Source organism: Hemitrygon akajei, chromosome 4 (genome assembly GCF_048418815.1).
Source record: "Hemitrygon akajei chromosome 4, sHemAka1.3, whole genome shotgun sequence".
Classification (NCBI taxonomy): Eukaryota; Metazoa; Chordata; class Chondrichthyes; order Myliobatiformes; family Dasyatidae; genus Hemitrygon; species Hemitrygon akajei.
Window position 1 is genome coordinate 142,598,106 of NC_133127.1, and position 22,129 is coordinate 142,620,234.

General features: G+C 50.6%; 1 protein-coding gene across 3 annotated transcripts in view; it reads left to right on the forward strand.

The window, feature by feature from the left end:
• The window catches only part of tenm4 (teneurin transmembrane protein 4), a 2,228,071-nt gene that overhangs the window by 1,913,844 nt on the left and 292,098 nt on the right, over positions 1–22,129 (forward strand). For all 3 annotated transcript variants that reach the window (XM_073043455.1, XM_073043454.1, XM_073043453.1), the window contains one exon: positions 3,601–3,795. In XM_073043455.1, the coding sequence (XP_072899556.1) occupies positions 3,601–3,795 (195 nt within the window). The remainder of the gene's footprint in view (positions 1–3,600; positions 3,796–22,129) is intronic.

Consider the following 22,129-nt stretch of genomic DNA (forward strand, 5'->3'; position numbering starts at 1 on the left):
GGTGTCATCTGCAAACTTACTAAGACACCCTTCCACTTCCTCATCCAAGACATTTATAAACATCACAAAGAGCAGAGGTCCCTGCACAGATCCCCGAGGAACACCACAGGTTACCAACCTCCAGGTAGAATACGCCACTCTCTGCCTTCAGTGGACAAGCCAATTTTGTATCCACACAGCCAAGTTTACCTCTACCCAAAGCCTCTCACCTTTCTGAATGAAATTACCAAGGGAAACCACGTCAAATGCATTACTAAAATCCATATACACCACATCCACTGCTCTACCTTCATCAATGTGTTTTGCCACTTGCTCAAAAAATTCAGTCAGGCTCATGCAGCACATCAGGACGCACAAATGCCATGCTGACTAGCCCTAATCATACTATGCTTCTCCAAATGCTCATAAATCCGGTCTCTTAAGAATCCTCTCCAATAGTTTGCCTACCACCAACATAACACTCGCTGCTCTATAATTCCCAGGGAGATCCTCATTACTTTTCCTCACCAAAAGAATAACAGTTGCCACCTTCCAGTCTTCTGATACTACCCCTGTGGCCAGTGAGGTTGCCAAGATCATTGCCAAAGGCACAGCTAGCTCTTCTGTTGCTTACTGCAGTAACCTGAGGTATATCCTCCCAACCGTAGGGACTTAGTTATCCTGATGTTTTTCAGATGTTCCAACAGCCTTCTTTCTTAACATTGGTATATTCCCAATCTGTTTTCCGTTATCCTCACATTCACCAAGATCCTGCTCCTTAGTGAATACTGAAGCAAAGTATTCAATAAGGATCTCCTCTGCCTCCTCAAACTCCAGGCATATTTCCTCTTTTATCCCTGATTGGTCCTACCCTCACTCTAGTTATCTTCCTGGTGTTCTTGTATATATAGAATGCCTTGGGTGTTTTTGTAATCCTACTTGCAGAGGCTTTCTCATACCCCATTCTAGCTCTCCTGAGTCCCTTCCTGGCTGCCTTGTAACTCCTAGCCTCCACCTGTCCTCCCTGAAGCCTCAGTTACCCACTCTAACTCTGTCCACTCACACTATGACCACTCCTACAATGGCCACTGTGCTTGAACCTAACCCTTTGTTGGCCGTTGCTAAGTGCCTATACCCCAAAAAATCCTGAGCTCTGTAGAAAGTTCCAACAGGTCCCACTCACCTTTTAAATCTGGTGCTACACTCCACAAGTGGGTGGACAGAACTGTCAATATAGTGGGTCCAAACCCTGCGTCAGGAATGAGAGTGGAGACAATGCACAGCCAGTAAAAATGGAGGAAGGGGAGGAGAGTGACAGTGGTTGGGGTGATTGGTTCACTGTCAGAGGAGGGTGTAAAGGATGACGGGCAGATCAAGCCGCATATGGAAGGGGAAGTGGTGATTTGGGGGAAGTGGATGATAGATGGAGGCAGACAAGGCAGATCATAAAAACAAGGAAGTCTGCAGATGCTGAAAATCCAAAGCAACAAACACAAAATGCTGCAGGAACTCAGCAGGTCTGACAGCATCCATAGAAATTAATAAACAGTTGACGATTTGGGCCAAGCCCCTTCTTCAGGACTGAAATAGCAGATGGAGCCAGGTGTGGCCGGGGTGGGGAAGGTGAAGGGAGAGACGCCTGCTGGAGGTGAGAGGTGGTAACGTGAAGGCAGCCCATGCTGAAATCTGATATAATAGAGAGGAGGTAATGGGGAGAGATGAAAGGCAGGTGGGATGAGGACCAGATGGTGGGAGGGTGGCTGGTTAAGATGTGTGGCAAGTAAGTCGATGGAATCAGAAAAAGGAGGGAACTGGAAAAGGATGAAGGAGACCTGGAGGGGGAAAGGAGTTTGGGAATGTGACAAAAATAGAGAGCGTAGGGCCATCAGGGACAAAGGTGAGGGTTATCTGAAATTGGGAAATTCAATGCTCATACCATTGGGTTGTGGGTACTCAAACAGAATATGAGGTGGTGTTCCTTCCATTGGTGTTGGGCCTCATCCTGCTATTGGAGAAGTAATTTGTAACTCTGATTCCTGCCAACCACTCGAGAGGGTTTACAGAAAAAGATATAACTTACCTTTTAGAAAGCAACCTCCGACTTCCTTTCCAAGAAAATACAAATTTTCTTGTAAATAAAAATGCCTGCTGCTTGTTCCACCTTATTAATTGAGAATCAAACTGATCTTCATTCTGTATTCTCCAGTGATTCAACCTGTTTCTTCACTGTTATTGAACTTTGAACATATTGGCAGGAGAGCCATCTCCGGTCACCCACATTAAACACACAAAACACCACTGACTACGCACTGTGCTCTATTTCTAAAATCCACTTCTATTGACTGCAGAGGAACCTGATCTTACAACACATTGCCCTTATTCCATTACATTACAGCAGCTGAGAAGGACGATTTTCTGTTTGCAAAGTAAAAGATGACAGATTGCTCCATTTTAAATCTGAATGCAGGTGCATTTTATATTAAATGAAATTTAAAATGTTTGGCATTAATGCCAGGAATGGGAAGGAATCATAAGTAGGTTGGAAACATAATTTCCTGTATTTTTGAAACATTTAGTACAAGCTGCAATTGTAGGGATATATGCAAAATGGAATTCATTTAATTTGGCATCATGGTTGGCACAGATATTGTGGTTCAAATGGCCGTATCTGTGTTGTACTTTCTTTGATCTATGTTCTACATACTATGTAAGATAGCTCTTTCACAGATTCAGCCATTGCCTTTGCAGGACAACTAATTCCTATTAGGAAGGTGTCTGAAATTAAGCTGAAGCAATACTCATGGCCCATTTGGCCTCAAATTGTTATTCCGTCCATCGGATGGGATAAATTATGAATGCCGGAGGTGCAAACAGTCAATAAGTTGTCCAGGTGTAGACAACACACATAGTCAGTGCTCGTAGATTGTCCTTCTTAAAACTCTCATTAGCTCTTTCCCAACTATCCTCAAGCTACATTTAAGTGGTTCAATTCTGAACTTGCTCATTTTTTGTCAGCAAAATAAAAAAAACCATGCTGCAATGTGCCTCCAATAGATTAAAGTTTATTAAAACAAGATTATATATTGTATTATCTGCAGGTGAAATAAGTCATTACACCCTTGGTATTAACAGTACAGTCCTTTTGCTTCAGGGGATCAGTATATTCATCGATATCACAAATTGGCAGCTACATTGGTCTAGTTGCCAATCACAGCTCAGAAGACCATTTGACCCCTGCAGGTCCCAGCACAAGAATTGTGTCAGCACCAGCTTGAAATCAGGTTGCAGGAATGATGTTACTTCTAACCAGAGGTGGATGGGAAAAGAGAAAGGCTCTTGAAGTTGAAAGTTACTCCATGTATAATTTATTCTGAAACTCTACAATCTTTAAGCCTATATTTTGTTTATAATCCTGTGAAAATCTTTGCTTAATTTTCCCCCAAACTCCTGCTCATCCATGATTAGTTCTGAATATGGACAATGTTGGTAAAGTCTTGGGCTCTACAATAAACCGGGATAATTTGAAGGTGACTCTATGAATTAATATGCTTCAAGCATCTCAGCAAGTGGCTTGCCTGCCTCCATGGTCAATGTTTGATGTTAGTGTACTTCTCTTCACAGCATCTTGCCCTGTGCTATGCAGTGGCAATGGGCAGTATTTGAAAGGACGCTGTTTGTGCCACAGTGGTTGGAAGGGAGCAGAGTGCGACGTTCCCACAAACCAGTGCCTTGACTCAACTTGTGGCAACCATGGCACCTGCATCATGGGGACGTGCATCTGTAACTCTGGCTATAAAGGAGAGAACTGCCAACAGGGTAAACGACCAACTTTTATCTTTAATCATTTACTTGTCAACGTGACTGAATTTACTCGGAGAATGTAATCATCTCCCCAGCACTGCAGCAAAGAGAGATATTGAAAGGTTAACAACCAGTAAAGAAAAGATTAACATAGTCACTGTGCTCCACTTTCAAAGGGCATGACAAAGCAGGATGAAATATATAGCAGAGGTGAATTTAGACCTTTATGCATGTTATGACTACCTGGTATTCTGTTATTTGTTGTTCAGCCACATTTAAATTTCTTCTCCTTTTTCCTTCCTTTGTTGAGCTCCACTTAGGATTGTTAACTGCTAGAAAGTAGCCGCTTGTCAGGATATTTTCTATTCTTTATTGACTGGACACTATAATTGGGTAGCAGACAGCAGGTACAGGCTTGCTTCTTGGCATTTTTCTTTCCTAAATAATGCAGATTCTGGTTAATTCGGGCAGCCGCTTATTTGGGTCAGCTCAAGGAACAAAAGCTAATCAAGAAAATAGCCAGGATTCCATTCATTTCGTTAGGACAGCATGCCACTTAATTGGAGCAGCGGACTGTTGTGGAACAGATTCTAACTTCAGTCGTGTGCAGCTGTGTGGCTGGTAGATGCTACACCGTACTTAGAGCAAATAGTTTCAAAATAACACAACAGTGGATGAATTCCTCTGTCAATAAATATTAGGAACTAATACACAGTTTTATAGTACTATTAGTAGTGTTTTAATCTGTTTCGTATTTCATTTAAATACATCATTTGTTACTCATTTTATCTTTTTTATACCTTTTTGACTATTTCCATGAAACTTCAGCTAATTGGGGCAGTCACTTAATTGGACCAAAGTGTACTGGCCGCAATGTGTCCTGATTAACGGGAATCCACTGTACTTTGTACCTCGTTGGATGCGGTTAATGCACATTAACAAAAAGCATACTGTATGAATCAACTAATCTCACATGTCTCTTTTGTGCACAATTGTTCTTCTGTCATCTGTTGACTTGTGTAACTTTAAAACACACAGTTTCAACACTGTATCCCCTGCACGTGTCCTCCTATGGACCTAACAGGTTTGAAAATAACAAATCTTGGAACTTTTTCTACCGAGTTTTTGAATCACATCAAAGAAGTAACCTCCAACTCTCAACCAAATGAAGTACATTACAAACGGTCAATAGATATCTAAATCTGTGCTTGTCTACAGTTGAGCATCTGTAAGTTATCCCCTAACTTCCTATATTCCCAGTTCTCAGAACATCACATTTTTCATGATACTTAATCTTGATCTTATAATTGTAGCATAAATTAACCATTTCTTCTGATTAGTACTGGTCTCACTGTCATTGTGCTGCAATTGGATTAATGTATCATAGTTGTGTCATCAGTACATGACAGAATATGTTCTGAAATATTGAAAGGATATTAGTGTAAAAGAAAAGCAAAGTTATCTGGGTTATATAGGAAACAAAGACAGGGCCTCATTATTTGAAATATTTTGACCCAGAAATCATTTGTGGAGTATCAAACAGTGACTTAGCAAATTTGGAATTGCGTTACCAAGAAATGAAGTAATTTTGCATATGTTTGTAAGTGCATTAGCAATGATTGGTAATGCTGTAAGCTAATTATTGGTTAAGGTTTTCAGATTTGTTAGTGCTGATTTTTTTCAGCAGCAAACTCTTTTGAATGACAATCAAACTGGAACAAGGCCAGTTGTTTCTTCAGATCTTTCCCATTCAGTCATATTGCTGTAGGGTTCCATATGTAAGACACTGTCACCTATAATTTTGTGAGTTTGAATGTGACTGGGGTGTTATTACCGCAGTGCTTCAACCAACGAATGGCATGATTTACTATCAATGTATTCTGCTGCTGGTCGTGCTTGAATTCCCTCAGATTTGCCGTCTATTTCATCACAAAGATCCGGAAACCATAGAGCAGGGTTTCTCAACCAACTTCCGTTGAACCCTAGGGTTCTGTGAGAGGTCACTAGCGGTTCCGCAAGATATCGTGATTAAATGAAAATAAACATAATTTTTCGAAATTTGTGCAAAGCGCAGTGTTAACTCTCACGCTGGTGGACAGTGACTGAACAGGCCCTTTAGCAATCTCGCTAGATATCTTTCAGCCCAGTATGCAAGTGTACAGTAGGACCGTGTTTATTTGCTTGAGTTCATTCTCAGTTTTTAAACGTGAGATGGGGAAGGGCTTTAATACCGTAGATTCCGTACTACAGAGCGCACCTGATTAAAAGCCGCAGTCTCTAATTTTAGAAAGAAAATCAATTTTGTACTTGTACAAGCCGCACCGGATTTTAAGCCGCAGGTGTCCCACGTTGTAATATGAGATATTTACATAGAAAGATATTACACGTGAGGATTTTTTAACTTTTAATTAAATCCGTATGGTAACATAAACAAATATATATTGCAAATGCTTTTTTTCGAACCGTGCCTGTAACACGGCTACTTTTAAATATACATACGTATCGGTAACACACAAATTACGTTGCGTATACTTTTTTACTGAACAGTGCACGAACAACATTCCAATATCTCCTAACGACTGGTAAAAAAATATATATACTGCAGCCTACCAGGAAAAGTTATTGATTGCCTTTAACTTAAAAGCAGCGTTCTCGCGCGGGTCTAATGCGCTCGTCTAATGCGCTCCCCCCCCCCCCCCACCTTTCCGTTTATCGCAAACCGGTATTTCCCACAAGAGGCGGCGAAACCGGATGTGACGTCATAGCATCCCGGGATGTAGTACATAAAACAAATATAGTTAAAACACTTCTAACTTTAACTAGAAAAAAATTACAAATGAATTACTAAGCGAAAATATTATAAACTAAATAACTGCCATAAAGGCAGCACAATGCTTTTCTTCGAGTGTTTTCCATGTTGATGAGGGTGAGTACAAATGACTGATTTACAATAATTTAATTGTGAAAGTGCGCTTGATTTATCGTACAATTTCATTGGACCTCTGTGAACTACTCATCAATTTTATTGGTCTACTGTTACGAGGCAAAATGTTTTTGGCGGCATGAAAAAAAACCATGGATTAGCCGCACCATAGTAAAAGCCGCAGTGTTCAAAGCTGTTCAAGGCGTGGGAAAAAAGTAGCGGCTTATAATCCGGCATCAACGGTAATTGGTGAGCACTGTATTGCTCAGAAGGGTGGACAGTAGGCTGATGGTGAGTGCTGTAGTGTATGGAGAGGGGAGGACGGTAGGCTGATGGTGAGTGCTGTATTGCACAGTGGGGTGGACGGTAGGCTGATGGTGAGCACTGTATTGCTCAGAGGGGTAGACAGTAGGCTGATGGTGAGTGCTGTATTGAATGGAGGGGAGGACGATAGGCTGATGGTGAGTGCTGTATTGCTCAGATGGGAGGACGGTAGGATGTTGGTGAGTGCTGTATTGCACAGAGGGGTGGACGGTAGGCTGTTGGTGAGTGCTGTATTGCACGGAGGGGTGGACGGTAGGCTGATGGTGAGTGCTGTATTGCACAGATGGGAGGACGGTAGGATGTTGGTGAGTGCTGTATTGCTCAGAGGGGTGGACGGTAGGCTGATGGTGAGTGCTGTATTGCACAGATGGGAGCACGGTAGGCTGTTCGTGAGTGCTGTATTGCTCAGAGGGGTGGAAGGTAGGCTGATGGTGAGTGCTGTATTGCACAGTGGGGTAGACGGTAGGCTGTTGGTGAGTGCTGTATTGCTCAGAGGGGTGGACGGTAGGCTGATGGTGAGTGCTGTATTGCACAGATGGGAGCACGGTAGGCTGTTGGTGAATGCTGTATTGCACAGAGGGGTGGACGGTAGGCTGATGGTGAGTGCTGTATTGCTCAGAGGGGTGGACGGTAGGCTGTTGGTGAGTGCTGTATTGCACAGTGGGGTGGACGATAGGCTGATGGTGAGTGCTTTATTGCACAGTGGGGTGGACGGTAGGCTGATGGTGAGTGCTGTATTGAATGGAGGGGAGGACGATAGGCTGATGGTGAGTGCTGTATTGCACAGTGGGGTGGAGGATAGGCTGATGGTGAGTGCTGTATTGCTCAGATGGGAGCACGGTAGGCTGTTCGTGAGTGCTGTATTGCTCAGAGGGGTGGAAGGTAGGCTGATGGTGAGTGCTGTATTGCACAGTGGGGTAGACGGTAGGCTGTTGGTGAGTGCTGTATTGCTCAGAGGGGTGGACGGTAGGCTGATGGTGAGTGCTGTATTGCAGACTGGGGTGGATGATAGGCTAATGGTGAGTGCTGTATTCCTCAGAGGGGAGGACTATATGCTGATGGTGAGTGCTGTATTGCATGGAGGGGAGGACGATAGGCTGATGGTGAGTGCTGTATTGCACGGAGGGGAGCACAATAGGCTGATGGTGAGTGCTGTATTGCTCAGAGGGGTGGACGATAGGCTGATGGTGAGTGCTGTATTGCTCAGAGGGGAGGACTATAGGCTGATTGTGAGTGCTGTATTGCATGGAGTGGAGGACGGTAGGCTGATGGTGAGTGCTGTATTGCACAGTGGGGTGGACGATAGGCTGATGGTGAGTGCTGTATTTCTCAGTGGGCTGGACAGTAGGCTGATGGTGAGTGCTGTATTGCATGGAGGGGAGGACGGTAGGCTGATGGTGAGTGCTGTATTGCACAGTGGGGTGGATGGTTGGCGAATGGTGAGTGCTGTATTGCTCAGAGGGGAGGATGGTAGGCCGATGGTGAGTGATGTATTGCTCAGAGGGGAAGATGGTAGGTTGATGGTGAGTGCTCTATTGCTCAGAGGGGAAGATGGTAGGTTGATGGTGAGTGCTGTATTGCATGGAGGGGAGAACGGTAGGCTGATGGTGAGTGCTGTATTGCCCAGTGGAGTGGACGGTAGGCTGATTGTGAGTGCTGTATTGCACAGTGTGGTGGACGGTAGGCTGATGGTGAGTGCTGTATTGCACAGTGGGGTGGACTGTAGGCTGATGGTGAGTGCTGTATTGCACAGTGGGGTGGACGGTAGGCTGATGGTGAGTCCTGTATTGCTCACTGGGGTGGACGGCAGGCTGATGGTGAGTGCTGTATTGCAGAGTGAGCTGGACAGTAGGCTGATGGTGAGTGCTGTATTGCACAGTGGGGTGGACGGTAGGCTGATGGTGAGTCCTGTATTGCTCAGTGGGGTGGACGGTAGGCTGATGGTGAGTGCTGTATTGCAGAGTGAGCTGGACAGTAGGCTGATGGTGAGTGCTGTATTGCAGAGTGAGCTGGACAGTAGGCTGATGGTGAGTACTGTATTGCTCAGTGGGGTGGACGGTAGGCTGATGGTGAGTGCTGTATTGCAGAGTGAGCTGGACAGTAGGCTGATGGTGAGTGCTGTATTGCAGAGTGGGGTGGACGATACGCTGATGGTGAGTGCTGTATTGCACAGTGGGGTGGACGGTAGGCTGATGGTGTGTGCTGTATTGCACAGTGGGGTGGACGGTAGGCTGATGGTGAGTGCTGTATTGCACAGTGGGTTGGACGATAGACTGATGGTGAGTGCTGTATTGCACAGTGGGTTGGACGATAGACTGATGGTGAGTGCTGTATTGCACAGTGGGTTGGACGATAGACTGATGGTGAGTGCTGTATTGCACAGTGGGTTGGATGATAGGCTGATGGTGAGTGCTGTATTGCATGGAGGGGAGGACGATAGGCTGATGGTGACTGCTGTATTGCTCAGTGGGGTGGACGGTGGGCTGATGGTGAGTACTGTATTGTATGGAGGGGAGGATGATAGGCTGATGGTGAGTGCTGTATTGCACAGAGGGGTGAACGGTAAGCTGACGGTGAGTGCTGTATTGCACAGTGGGGTGGACGGTAGGCTGAGGGTGAGTACTGTATTGCTCAGTGGGGTGGACGGTAGGCTGAGGGTGAGTACTGTATTGCTCAGTGGGGTGGACGGTAGGCTGATGGTGAGTGCTGTATTGCTCAGTGGTGGACGGTAGGCTGATGGTGAGTGCTGTATTGCAGAGTGGGGTGGATGATAGGCTGATGGTGAGTGCTGTATTCCTCAGAGGGGAGGACTATAGGCTGATGGTGAGTGCTGTATTGCATGGAGGGGAGGACGATAGGCTGATGGTGAGTGCTGTATTGCACGGAGGGGAGCACAATAGGCTGATGGTGTTTGCTGTATTGCTCAGAGGGGAGGACTATAGGCTGATGGTGAGTGCTGTATTGCATGGAGTGGAGGACGGTAGGCTGATGGTGAGTGCTGTATTGCACAGTGGGGTGGACGATAGGCTGATGGTGAGTGCTGTATTGCTCAGTGGGCTGGACAGTAGGCTGATGGTGAGTGCTGTATTGCATGGAGGGGAGGACGGTAGGCTGATGGTGAGTGCTGTATTGGTCAGAGGGGAGGATGGTAGGCTGATGGTGAGTGCTGTATTGCACAGTGGGGTGGATGGTAGGCCAATGGTGAGTGCTGTATTGCTCAGAGGGGAGGATGGTAGGCCGATGGTGAGTGCTGTATTGCTCAGAGGGGAAGATGGTAGGTTCATGGTGAGTGCTGTATTGCCCAGTGGAGTGGACGGTAGGCTGATGGTGAGTGCTGTATTGCACAGTGTGGTGGACGGTAGGCTGATGGTGAGTGCTGTATTGCAGAGTGGGGTGGACGATACGCTGATGGTGAGTGCTGTATTGCAGAGTGGGGTGGACGGTAGGCTGATGGTGAGTGCTGTATTGCACAGAGGGGTGGACGGTAGGCTGATGGTGAGTGCTGTATTGCAGAGTGGGGTGGACGATAGGCTGATGGTGAGTGCTGTATTGCAGAGTGGGGTGGACGCTAGGCTGATGGTGAGTGCTGTATTGCAGAGTGGGGTGGACGATAGGCTGATGATGAGTGCTGTATTGCATGGAGGGGAGGACGGTAGGCTGATGGTGAGTGCTGTATTGCACAGTGGGGAGGACGGTAGGCTGATGGTGAGTGCTGTATTGCACAGTGGGGAGGACGGTAGGCTGATGGTGAGTGCTGTATTGCACATTGGGGTGGACGATAGGCTGATGGTGTGTGCTGTATTGCACAGGGGGGTGGACTGTAGGCTGATGGTTAGTGCTGTATTGCTCAGTGGGGTGGACGGTAGTCTGATGGTGAGTGCTGTATTGCACATTGGGGTGGACGGTAGGCTGATGGTGAGTGCTGTATTGCACAGTGGGGTGGACGATAGGCTGATGGTGAATGCTGTATTGCACAGTGGGGTGGACGATAGGCTGATGGTGAGTGCTGTATTGCACAGTGGGGTGGACGATAGGCTGATGGTGAGTGCTGTGTTGCACAGTGGGGTGGAAGGTAGGCTGATGGTGAGTGCTGTATTGCTCAGTGGGGAAGATGGTAGGCTGATGGTGAGTGCTGTATTGCATGGAGGGGAGAACGGTAGGCTGATGGTGAGTGCTGTATTGCACAGTGGAGTGGACGGTAGGCTGATGGTGAGTGCTGTATTGCACAGTGGGGTGGACGGTAGGCTGATGGTGAGTGCTGTATTGCATGGAGGGGAGGATGGTAGGCTGATGGTGAGTGCTGTATTGCACAGTGGGGTGGACGATAGGCTGATGGTGAGTGCTGTATTGCACAGTGGGGTGACGGTAGGCTGATGGTGAGTGCTGTATTGCTCAGTGGGTTGGACGATAGGCTGATGCTGAGTGCTGTATTGCATGGAGGGGAGGACGGTAGGCTGATGTTGAGTGCTGTATTGCTCAGTGGGGTGTACTGTAGGCTGATGGTGAGTGCTGTATTGCACAGTGGGGTGGACGGTAGGCTGATGGTGAGTGCTGTATTGGTCAGAGGGGAGGACGATAGGCTGATGGTGAGTGCTGTATTGCACAGTGGGGTGGACGATAGGCTGATGGTGAGTGCTGTATTTCATGGAGGGGAGGACGGTAGGCTGATGGGGAGTGCTGTATTGCACAGTGGGGTGGACGATAGGCTGATGGTGAGTGCTGTATTGCACAGTGGGGTGGATGGTAGGCCAATGGTGAGTGCTGTATTGCTCAGAGGGGAGGATGGTAGGCCGATGGTGAGTGCTGTATTGCTCAGAGGGGAAGATGGTAGGTTGATGGTGAGTGCTGTATTGCATGGAGGGGAGAACGGTAGGCTGATGGTGAGTGCTGTATTGCCCAGTGGAGTGGACGGTAGGCTGATGGTGAGTGCTGTATTGCACAGTGTGGTGGACGGTAGGCTGATGGTGAGTGCTGTATTGCAGAGTGGGGTGGACGATAGGCTGATGGTGAGTGCTGTATTGCAGAGTGGGGTGGAGGGTAGGCTGATGGTGAGTGCTGTATTGCACAGTGGGGTGGACGGTAGGCTGATGGTGAGTGCTGTATTGGTCAGAGGGGTGGACGATAGGCTGATGGTGATTGCTGTATTGCACAGTGGGGTGGACGGTAGGCTGATGGTGAGTGCTGTATTGCATGGAGGGGAGGACGGTAGGCTGATGGTGAGTGCTGTATTGCTCAGTGGGGTGGACTGTAGGCTGATGGTGAGTGCTGTATTGCACAGTGGGGTGGACGGTAGGCTGATGGTGACTGCTGTATTGGTCAGAGGGGTGGACGATAGGCTGATGGTGAGTGCTGTATTGCACAGAGGGGAGGACGATAGGCTGATGGTGAGTGCTGTATTGCACAGTGGGGAGGACGGTAGGCTGATGGTGAGAGCTGTATTGCACAGTGGGGTGGACAGTAGGCTGATGGTGAGAGCTGTATTGCACAGTGGGGTGGACGGTAGGCTGATGGTGAGTGCTGTATTGCACAGTGCGGTGGACGGTAGGCTGATGGTGAGTGCTGTATTGCACAGAGGGGAGGACGGTAGGCTGATGGTGAGAGCTGTATTGCACTGTCGGGTGGACGGTAGGCTGATGGTGAGTGCTGTATTGCACAGTGGGGTGGACTGTAGGCTGATGGTGAGTGCTGTATTGGTCAGTGGGGTGGACTGTAGGCTGATGGTGAGTGCTGTATTGCACAGTGGGGTGGACAGTAGGCTGATGGTGAGTGCTGTATTGCACAGTGGGGTGGACAGTAGGCTAATGGTGAGAGCTGTATTGCACAGTGGGGTGGACGGTAGGCTGATGGTGAGTGCTGTATTGCACAGTGGGGTGGACGGTAGGCTGATGGTGAGAGCTGTATTGCTCAGTGGGGTGGACGATAGGCTGATGTTGAGTGCTGTATTGCTCAGAGGGGTGGACGATAGGCTGATGTTGAGTGCTGTATTGCTCAGAGCGGAGGACGAATTGCTAATGGTGAGTGCTGTATTGCTCAGAGGGGTGGACGATACGCTGATGGTGAGTGCTGTATTGCTCAGTGGGGTGGACGATAGGCTGATGGTGAGTGCTGTATTGCTCAGAGGGGAGGACGGTAGGCTGATGGTGAGTGCTGTATTGCACAGTGGGGTGGACGCTAGGCTGATGGTGAGAGCTGTATTGCACAGTGGGGTGGATTGTAGGCTGATGGTGAGAGCTGTCTTGCACAGTGGGGTGGACGGTAGGCTGATGTTGAGTGCTGTATTGCTCAGTGGAGTGGTCGGTAGGCTGATGGTGAGTGCTGTATTGCTCAGTGGGCTGGACGGTAGGCTGATGGTGAGTGCTGTATTGCATGGAGGGGAGGACGGTAGGCTGATGTTGAGTGCTGTATTGCTCAGTGGGGTGTACTGTAGGCTGATGGTGAGTGCTGTATTGCACAGTGGGGTGGACGGTAGGCTGATGGTGAGTGCTGTATTGGTCAGAGGGGAGGACGATAGGCTGATGGTGAGTGCTGTATTGCACAGTGGGGTGGACGATAGGCTGATGGTGAGTGCTGTATTTCATGGAGGGGAGGACGGTAGGCTGATGGGGAGTGCTGTATTGCACAGTGGGGTGGACGATAGGCTGATGGTGAGTGCTGTATTGCACAGTGGGGTGGATGGTAGGCCAATGGTGAGTGCTGTATTGCTCAGAGGGGAGGATGGTAGGCCGATGGTGAGTGCTGTATTGCTCAGAGGGGAAGATGGTAGGTTGATGGTGAGTGCTGTATTGCATGGAGGGGAGAACGGTAGGCTGATGGTGAGTGCTGTATTGCCCAGTGGAGTGGACGGTAGGCTGATGGTGAGTGCTGTATTGCACAGTGTGGTGGACGGTAGGCTGATGGTGAGTGCTGTATTGCAGAGTGGGGTGGACGATAGGCTGATGGTGAGTGCTGTATTGCAGAGTGGGGTGGAGGGTAGGCTGATGGTGAGTGCTGTATTGCACAGTGGGGTGGACGGTAGGCTGATGGTGAGTGCTGTATTGGTCAGAGGGGTGGACGATAGGCTGATGGTGATTGCTGTATTGCACAGTGGGGTGGACGGTAGGCTGATGGTGAGTGCTGTATTGCATGGAGGGGAGGACGGTAGGCTGATGGTGAGTGCTGTATTGCTCAGTGGGGTGGACTGTAGGCTGATGGTGAGTGCTGTATTGCACAGTGGGGTGGACGGTAGGCTGATGGTGACTGCTGTATTGGTCAGAGGGGTGGACGATAGGCTGATGGTGAGTGCTGTATTGCACAGAGGGGAGGACGATAGGCTGATGGTGAGTGCTGTATTGCACAGTGGGGAGGACGGTAGGCTGATGGTGAGAGCTGTATTGCACAGTGGGGTGGACAGTAGGCTGATGGTGAGAGCTGTATTGCACAGTGGGGTGGACGGTAGGCTGATGGTGAGTGCTGTATTGCACAGTGCGGTGGACGGTAGGCTGATGGTGAGTGCTGTATTGCACAGAGGGGAGGACGGTAGGCTGATGGTGAGAGCTGTATTGCACTGTCGGGTGGACGGTAGGCTGATGGTGAGTGCTGTATTGCACAGTGGGGTGGACTGTAGGCTGATGGTGAGTGCTGTATTGGTCAGTGGGGTGGACTGTAGGCTGATGGTGAGTGCTGTATTGCACAGTGGGGTGGACAGTAGGCTGATGGTGAGTGCTGTATTGCACAGTGGGGTGGACAGTAGGCTAATGGTGAGAGCTGTATTGCACAGTGGGGTGGACGGTAGGCTGATGGTGAGTGCTGTATTGCACAGTGGGGTGGACGGTAGGCTGATGGTGAGAGCTGTATTGCTCAGTGGGGTGGACGATAGGCTGATGTTGAGTGCTGTATTGCTCAGAGGGGTGGACGATAGGCTGATGTTGAGTGCTGTATTGCTCAGAGCGGAGGACGAATTGCTAATGGTGAGTGCTGTATTGCTCAGAGGGGTGGACGATACGCTGATGGTGAGTGCTGTATTGCTCAGTGGGGTGGACGATAGGCTGATGGTGAGTGCTGTATTGCTCAGAGGGGAGGACGGTAGGCTGATGGTGAGTGCTGTATTGCACAGTGGGGTGGACGCTAGGCTGATGGTGAGAGCTGTATTGCACAGTGGGGTGGATTGTAGGCTGATGGTGAGAGCTGTCTTGCACAGTGGGGTGGACGGTAGGCTGATGTTGAGTGCTGTATTGCTCAGTGGAGTGGTCGGTAGGCTGATGGTGAGTGCTGTATTGCTCAGTGGGCTGGACGGTAGGCTGATGGTGAGTGCTGTATTGCAGAGTGGGGTGGACGGTAGGCTGATGGTGAGAGCTGTATTGCACAGTGGGGTGGACAGTAGTCTGATGGTGAGAGCTGTATTGCACAGTGGGGTGGACGGTAGGCTGATGGTGAGTGCTGTATTGGTCAGAGGGGAGAACGGTAGGCTGATGGTGAGTGCTGTATTGCTCAGTGGGGTGGACGGTAGGCTGATGGTGAGTGCTGTATTGCAGAGTGGGGTGGACGATAGTCTGATGGTGAGTGCTGTATTGCACAGTGGGGAGGAAGGTAGGCTGATGGTGAGTGCTGTATTGCTCAGAGGGGATGACGGTAGGCTGATGGTGCGTGCTCTATTGCACAGTGGGGTGGAAGGTAGGCTGATGGTGAGTGCTGTATTGCTCAGTGGGGAAGATGGTAGGCTGATGGTGAGTGCTGTATTGCACAGTGGAGTGGACGGTAGGCTGATGGTGAGAGCTGTATTGCACAGTGGGGTGGACGGTAGGCTGATGGTGAGTGCTGTATTGCACAGTGGGGTGGACGATAGGCTGATGGTGAGTGCTGTATTGCATGGAGGGGAGGACGGTAGGCTGAGGTTGAGTGCTGTATTGCTCAGTGGGGTGGACTGTAGGCTGATGGTGAGTGCTGTATTGGTCAGAGGGGAGGACGGTAGGCTGATGGTGAGAGCTGTATTGCACAGTGGGGTGGACGGTAGGCTGATGGTGAGTGCTGTATTGCACAGTGGGGTGGACGGTAGGCTGATGGTGAGTGTTGTATTGGTCAGAGGGTTGGACGGTAGGCTGATGGTGAGTGCTGTATTGCACAGTGGGGTGGACGGTAGCCTGATGGTGAGTGCTGTATTGGTCAGAGGGGTGGACGGTAGGCTGATGGTGAGAGCTGTTTTGCTCAGTGGGGTGGACAGTAGGCTGATGGTGAGTGCTGTATTGGTCAGAGGGGTGGACGGTAGGCTGATGGTGAGAGCTGTATTGCACAGTGGGGTGGACGGTAGGCTGATGGTGAGTGCTGTATTGCACAGTGTGGTGGACGATAGGCTGATGGTGAGTGCTGTATTGCATGGAGGGGAGGACGGTAGGCTGATGTTGAGTGCTGTATTGCTCAGTGGGGTGGACTGTAGGCTGATGGTGAGTGCTGTATTGCACAGTGCGGTGGACGGTAGGCTAATGGTGAGTGCTGTATTGGTCAGAGGGGAGGACGGTAGGCTGATGGTGAGTGCTGTATTGCACAGTGGGGTGGACGATAGGCTGATGGTGAGTGCTGTGTTGCTCAGTGGAGTGGACGGTAGGCTGATGGTGAGTGCTATATTGCACAGTGGGGTGGATGGTAGGCTGATGGTGAGAGCTGTATTGCACAGTGGGGTGGACAGTAGGCTAATGGTGAGAGCTGTATTGCACAGTGGGGTGGACGGTAGGCTGATGGTGAGTGCTGTATTGCACAGTGGGGTGGACGTTAGCTGATGGTGAGTGCTGTATTGGTCAGAGGGGTGGACGATAGGCTGATGGTGAGTGCTGTATTGCATGGAGGGGAGGACGGTAGGCTGATGGTGAGTGCTGTATTGGTCAGAGGGGAGGACGGTAGGCTGATGGTGTGTGCTGTATTGGTCAGAGGGGTGGACGTTAGCTGATGGTGAGTGCTGTATTGGTCAGAGGGGTGGACGATAGGCTGATGGTGAGTGCTGTATTGCATGGAGGGGAGGACGGTAGGCTGATGGTGAGTGCTGTATTGCTCAGAGGGGTGGATGGTAGGCTGATGGTAAGTGCTGTATTGCTCAGAGGGGAGGACGATAGGCTGATGGTGAGTGCTGTATTGCTCAGTGGGGTGGACGGTAGGCTGATGGTGAGTGCTGTATTGCACAGTGGGGAGGACGGTAGGCTGATGGTGAGTGCTGGATTGATCAGAGGGGATGACGGTAGGCTGATGGTGAGTGCTGTATTGCTCAGAGGGGTGGAAGGTAGGCTGATGGTGAGTGCTGTATTGCTCAGTGGGGAAGATGGTAGGCTGATGGTGAGAGCTGTATTGCTCAGAGGGGTGGACGATAGGCTGATGTTGAGTGCTGTATTGCTCAGAGGGGTGGACGATAGGCTGATGTTGAGTGCTGTATTGCTCAGAGCGGAGGACGAATTGCTAATGGTGAGTGCTGTATTGCTCAGAGGGGTGGACGATACGCTGATGGTGAGTGCTGTATTGCTCAGAGGGGTGGACGGTAGGCGGATGGTGAGTGCTGTATTGCTCAGAGGGGTGGACGATAGGCTGATAGTGAGTGCTGTATTGCTCAGAGGGGAGGACGGTAGGCTGATGGTGAGTGCTGTATTGCACAGTGGGGTGGACGCTAGGCTGATGGTGAGAGCTGTACTGCACAGTGGGGTGGACTGTAGGCTGATGGTGAGAGCTGTCTTGCACAGTGGGGTGGACGGTAGGCTGATGTTGAGTGCTGTATTGCTCAGTGGAGTGGTCGGTAGGCTGATGGTGAGTGCTGTATTGCTCAGTGGGGTGGACGGTAGGCTGATGGTGAGAGCTGTATTGCACAGTGGGGTGGACAGTAGTCTGATGGTGAGAGCTGTATTGCACAGTGGGGTGGACGGTAGGCTGATGGTGAGTGCTGTATTGGTCAGAGGGGAGGACGATACGCTGATTGTGAGTGCTGTATTGCACAGTGGGGTGGACGGTAGGCTGATGGTGAGTGCTGTATTGGTCAGAGGGGAGAACGGTAGGCTGATGGTGAGTGCTGTATTGCTCAGTGGGGTGGACGGTAGGCTGATGGTGAGTGCTGTATTGCAGAGTGGGGTGGACGATAGTCTGATGGTGAGTGCTGTATTGCACAGTGGGGAGGAAGGTAGGCTGATGGTGAGTGCTGTATTGCTCAGAGGGGATGACGGTAGGCTGATGGTGCGTGCTGTATTGCACAGTGGGGTGGAAGGTAGGCTGATGGTGAGTGCTGTATTGCTCAGTGGGGAAGATGGTAGGCTGATCGTGAGTGCTGTATTGCATGGAGGGGAGGACGGTAGGCTGAGGTTGAGTGCTGTATTGCTCAGTGGGGTGGACTGTAGGCTGATGGTGAGTGCTGTATTGCACAGTGGGGTGGACGGTAGGCTGATGGTGAGTGCTGTATTGGTCAGAGGGGAGGACGGTAGGCTGATGGTGAGAGCTGTATTGCACAGTGGGGTGGACGGTAGGCTGATGGTGAGTGTTGTATTGGTCAGAGGGTTGGACGGTAGGCTGATGGTGAGTGCTGTATTGCACAGTGGGGTGGACGGTAGCCTGATGGTGAGTGCTGTATTGGTCAGAGGGGTGGACGGTAGGCTGATGGTGAGAGCTTTATTGCTCAGTGGGGTGGACAGTAGGCTGATGGTGAGTGCTGTATTGCACAGTGGGGTGGACGATAGGCTGATGGTGAGTGCTGTATTGGTCAGAGGGGTGGACGGAAGGCTGATGGTGAGAGCTGTATTGCACAGTGGGGTGGACGGTAGGCTGATGGTGAGTGCTGTATTGCACAGTGTGGTGGACGATAGGCTGATGGTGAGTGCTGTATTGCATGGAGGGGAGGACGGTAGGCTGATGTTGAGTGCTGTATTGCTCAGTGGGGTGGACTGTAGGCTGATGGTGAGTGCTGTATTGCACAGTGGGGTGGACGGTAGGCTAATGGTGAGTGCTGTATTGGTCAGAGGGGAGGACGGTAGGCTGATGGTGAGTGCTGTATTGCAGGGTGGGGTGGACGATAGGCTGATGGTGAGTGCTGTATTGCTCAGTGGAGTGGACGGTAGGCTGATGGTGAGTGCTGTATTGCACAGTGGGGTGGATGGTAGGCTGATGGTGAGAGCTGTATTGCACAGTGGGGTGGACGATAGGCTGATGTTGAGTTCTGTATTGCTCAGAGGGGAGGACGAATTGCTAATGGTGAGTGCTGTATTGCTCAGAGGGGTGGACGATACGCTGATGGTGAGTGCTGTATTGCTCAGAGGGGTGGACGATACGCTGATGGTGAGTGCTGTATTGCTCAGAGGGGTGGACGGTAGGCTGATGGTGAGTGCTGTATTGCTCAGAGGGGTGGACGATAGGCTGATAGTGAGTGCTGTATTGCTCAGAGGGTAGGACGATAGGCTGATGGTGAGTGCTGTATTGCACAGTGGGGTGGACGCTAGGCTGATGGTGAGTGCTGTATTGCACAGTGGGGTGGTCGATAGGCTGATGGTGAGTGCTGTATTGGTCAGAGGGGAGGACGATAGGCTGATGGTGAGTGCTGTATTGCACAGTGGGGTGGACGATAGGCTGATGGTGAGTGCTGTATTGCATGGAGGGGAGGATGGTAGGCTGATGGTGAGTGCTGTATTGCACAGTGGGGTGGATGGTAGGCCAATGGTGAGTGCTGTATTGCTCAGAGGGGAGGATGGTAGGCCGATGTTGAGTGCTGTATTGCTCAGAGGGGAAGATGGTAGGTTGATGGTGAGTGCTGTATTGCATGGAGGGGAGAACGGTAGGCTGATGGTGAGTGCTGTATTGCCCAGTGGAGTGGACGGTAGGCTGATGGTGAGTGCTGTATTGCACAGTGTGGTGGACGGTAGGCTGATGGTGAGTGCTGTATTGCAGAGTGGGGTGGACGATAGGCTGATGGTGAGTGATGTATTGCAGAGTGGGGTGGTGGGTTGGCTGATGGTGAGTGCTGTATTGCTCAGAGGGGTGGACGATAGGCTGATGGTGAGTGCTGTATTGCACAGTGGGGTGGACGGTAGGCTGATGGTGAGTGCTGTATTGGTCAGAGGGGTGGACGATAGGCTGATGGTGAGTGCTGTATTGCATGGAGGGGAGGACGGTAGGCTGATGGTGAGTGCTCTATTGCTCAGTGGGGTGGACTGTAGGCTGATGGTGAGTGCTGTATTGCACAGTGGGGTGGACGGTAGGCTGATGGTGAGTGCTGTATTGGTCAGAGGGGAGGACGGTAGGCTGATGGTGAGAGCTGTATTGCACAGTGGGGTGGACAGTAGGCTGATGGTGAGAGCTGTATTGCACAGTGGGGTGGACGGTAGGCTGATGGTGAGTGCTGTATTGCACAGTGCGGTGGACGGTAGGCTGATGGTGAGTGCTGTATTCCACAGTGGGGTGGACGTTAGGCTGATGGTCAATGCTGTATTGGTCAGAGGGGTGGACGGTAGGCTGATGGTGAGAGCTGTATTGCTCAGTGGGGTGGACGGTAGGCTGATGGTGAGTGCTGTATTGCTCAGAGGGGTGGACGATAGGCTGATAGTGAGTGCTGTATTGCTCAGAGGGGAGGACGGTAGGCTGATGGTGAGTGCTGTATTGCACAGTGGGGTGGACGCTAGGCTGATGGAGAGAGCTGTATTGCACAGTGGGGTGGACTGTAGGCTGATGGTGAGAGCTGTCTTGCACAGTGGGGTGGACGGTAGGCTGATGTTGAGTGCTGTATTGCTCAGTGGAGTGGTCGGTAGGCTGATGGTGAGTGCTGTATTGCTCAGTGGGGTGGACGGTAGGCTGATGGTGAGTGCTGTATTGCAGAGTGGGGTGGACGGTAGGCTGATGGTGAGAGCTGTATTGCACAGTGGGGTGGACAGTAGTCTGATGGTGAGAGCTGTATTGCACAGTGGGGTGGACGGTAGGCTGATGGTGAGTGCAGTATTGCACAGTGGGGTGGACGGTAGGCTGATGGTGAGTGCTGTATTGGTCAGAGGGTTGGACGGTAGGCTGATGGTGAGTGCTGTATTGCACAGTGGGGTGGACGGTAGGCTGATGGTGAGTGCTGTATTGGTCAGAGGGGTGGACGGTAGGCTGATGGTGAGTGCTGTATTGCACAGTGGGGTAGACGGTAGGCTGTTGGTGAGTGCTGTATTGCTCAGAGGGGTGGACGGTAGGCTGATGGTGAGTGCTGTATTGCACAGATGGGAGCACGGTAGGCTGTTGGTGAATGCTGTATTGCACAGAGGGGTGGACGGTAGGCTGATGGTGAGTGCTGTATTGCTCAGAGGGGTGGACGTTAGGCTGTTGGTGAGTGCTGTATTGCACAGTGGGGTGGACGATAGGCTGATGGTGAGTGCTTTATTGCACAGTGGGGTGGACGGTAGGCTGATGGTGAGTGCTGTATTGAATGGAGGGGAGGACGATAGGCTGATGGTGAGTGTTGTATTGCACAGTGGGGTTGAGGATAGGCTGATGGTGAGTGCTGTATTGCTCAGATGGGAGGACCGTAGGATGTTGGTGAGTGCTGTATTGCACAGAGGGGTGGACGATAGGCTGATGGTGAGTGCTGTATTGCATGGAGGGGTGGACGGTAGGCTGATGGTGAGTGCTGTATTGCACGGAGGGGTGGACGGTAGGCTGATGGTGAGTGCTGTATTGCACGGAGGGGTGGACGGTAGGCTGTTGGTGAGTGCTGTATTGCACGGAGGGGTGGACGGTAGGCTGATGGTGAGTGCTGTATTGCACAGATGGGTGGACGGTAGGCTGTTGGGGAGTGCTGTATTGCTCAGAGGGGTGGACGGTAGGCTGATGGTGAGTGCTGTATTGCACAGAGGGGTGGACGGTAGGCTGTTGGTGAGTGCTGTATTGCACGGAGGGGTGGACGGTAGGCTCATGGTGAGTGCTGTATTGCACAGATGGGTGGACGGTAGGCTGTTTGGGTGTGCTGTATTGCTCAGAGGGGTGGACGGTAGGCTGATGGTGAGTGCTGTATTGCACAGATGGGAGCACGGTAGGCTGTTCGTGAGTGCTGTATTGCTCAGAGGGGTGGACGGTAGGCTGATGGTGAGTGCTGTATTGCAGAGTGGCGTGGATGATAGGCTAATGGTGAGTGCTGTATTCCTC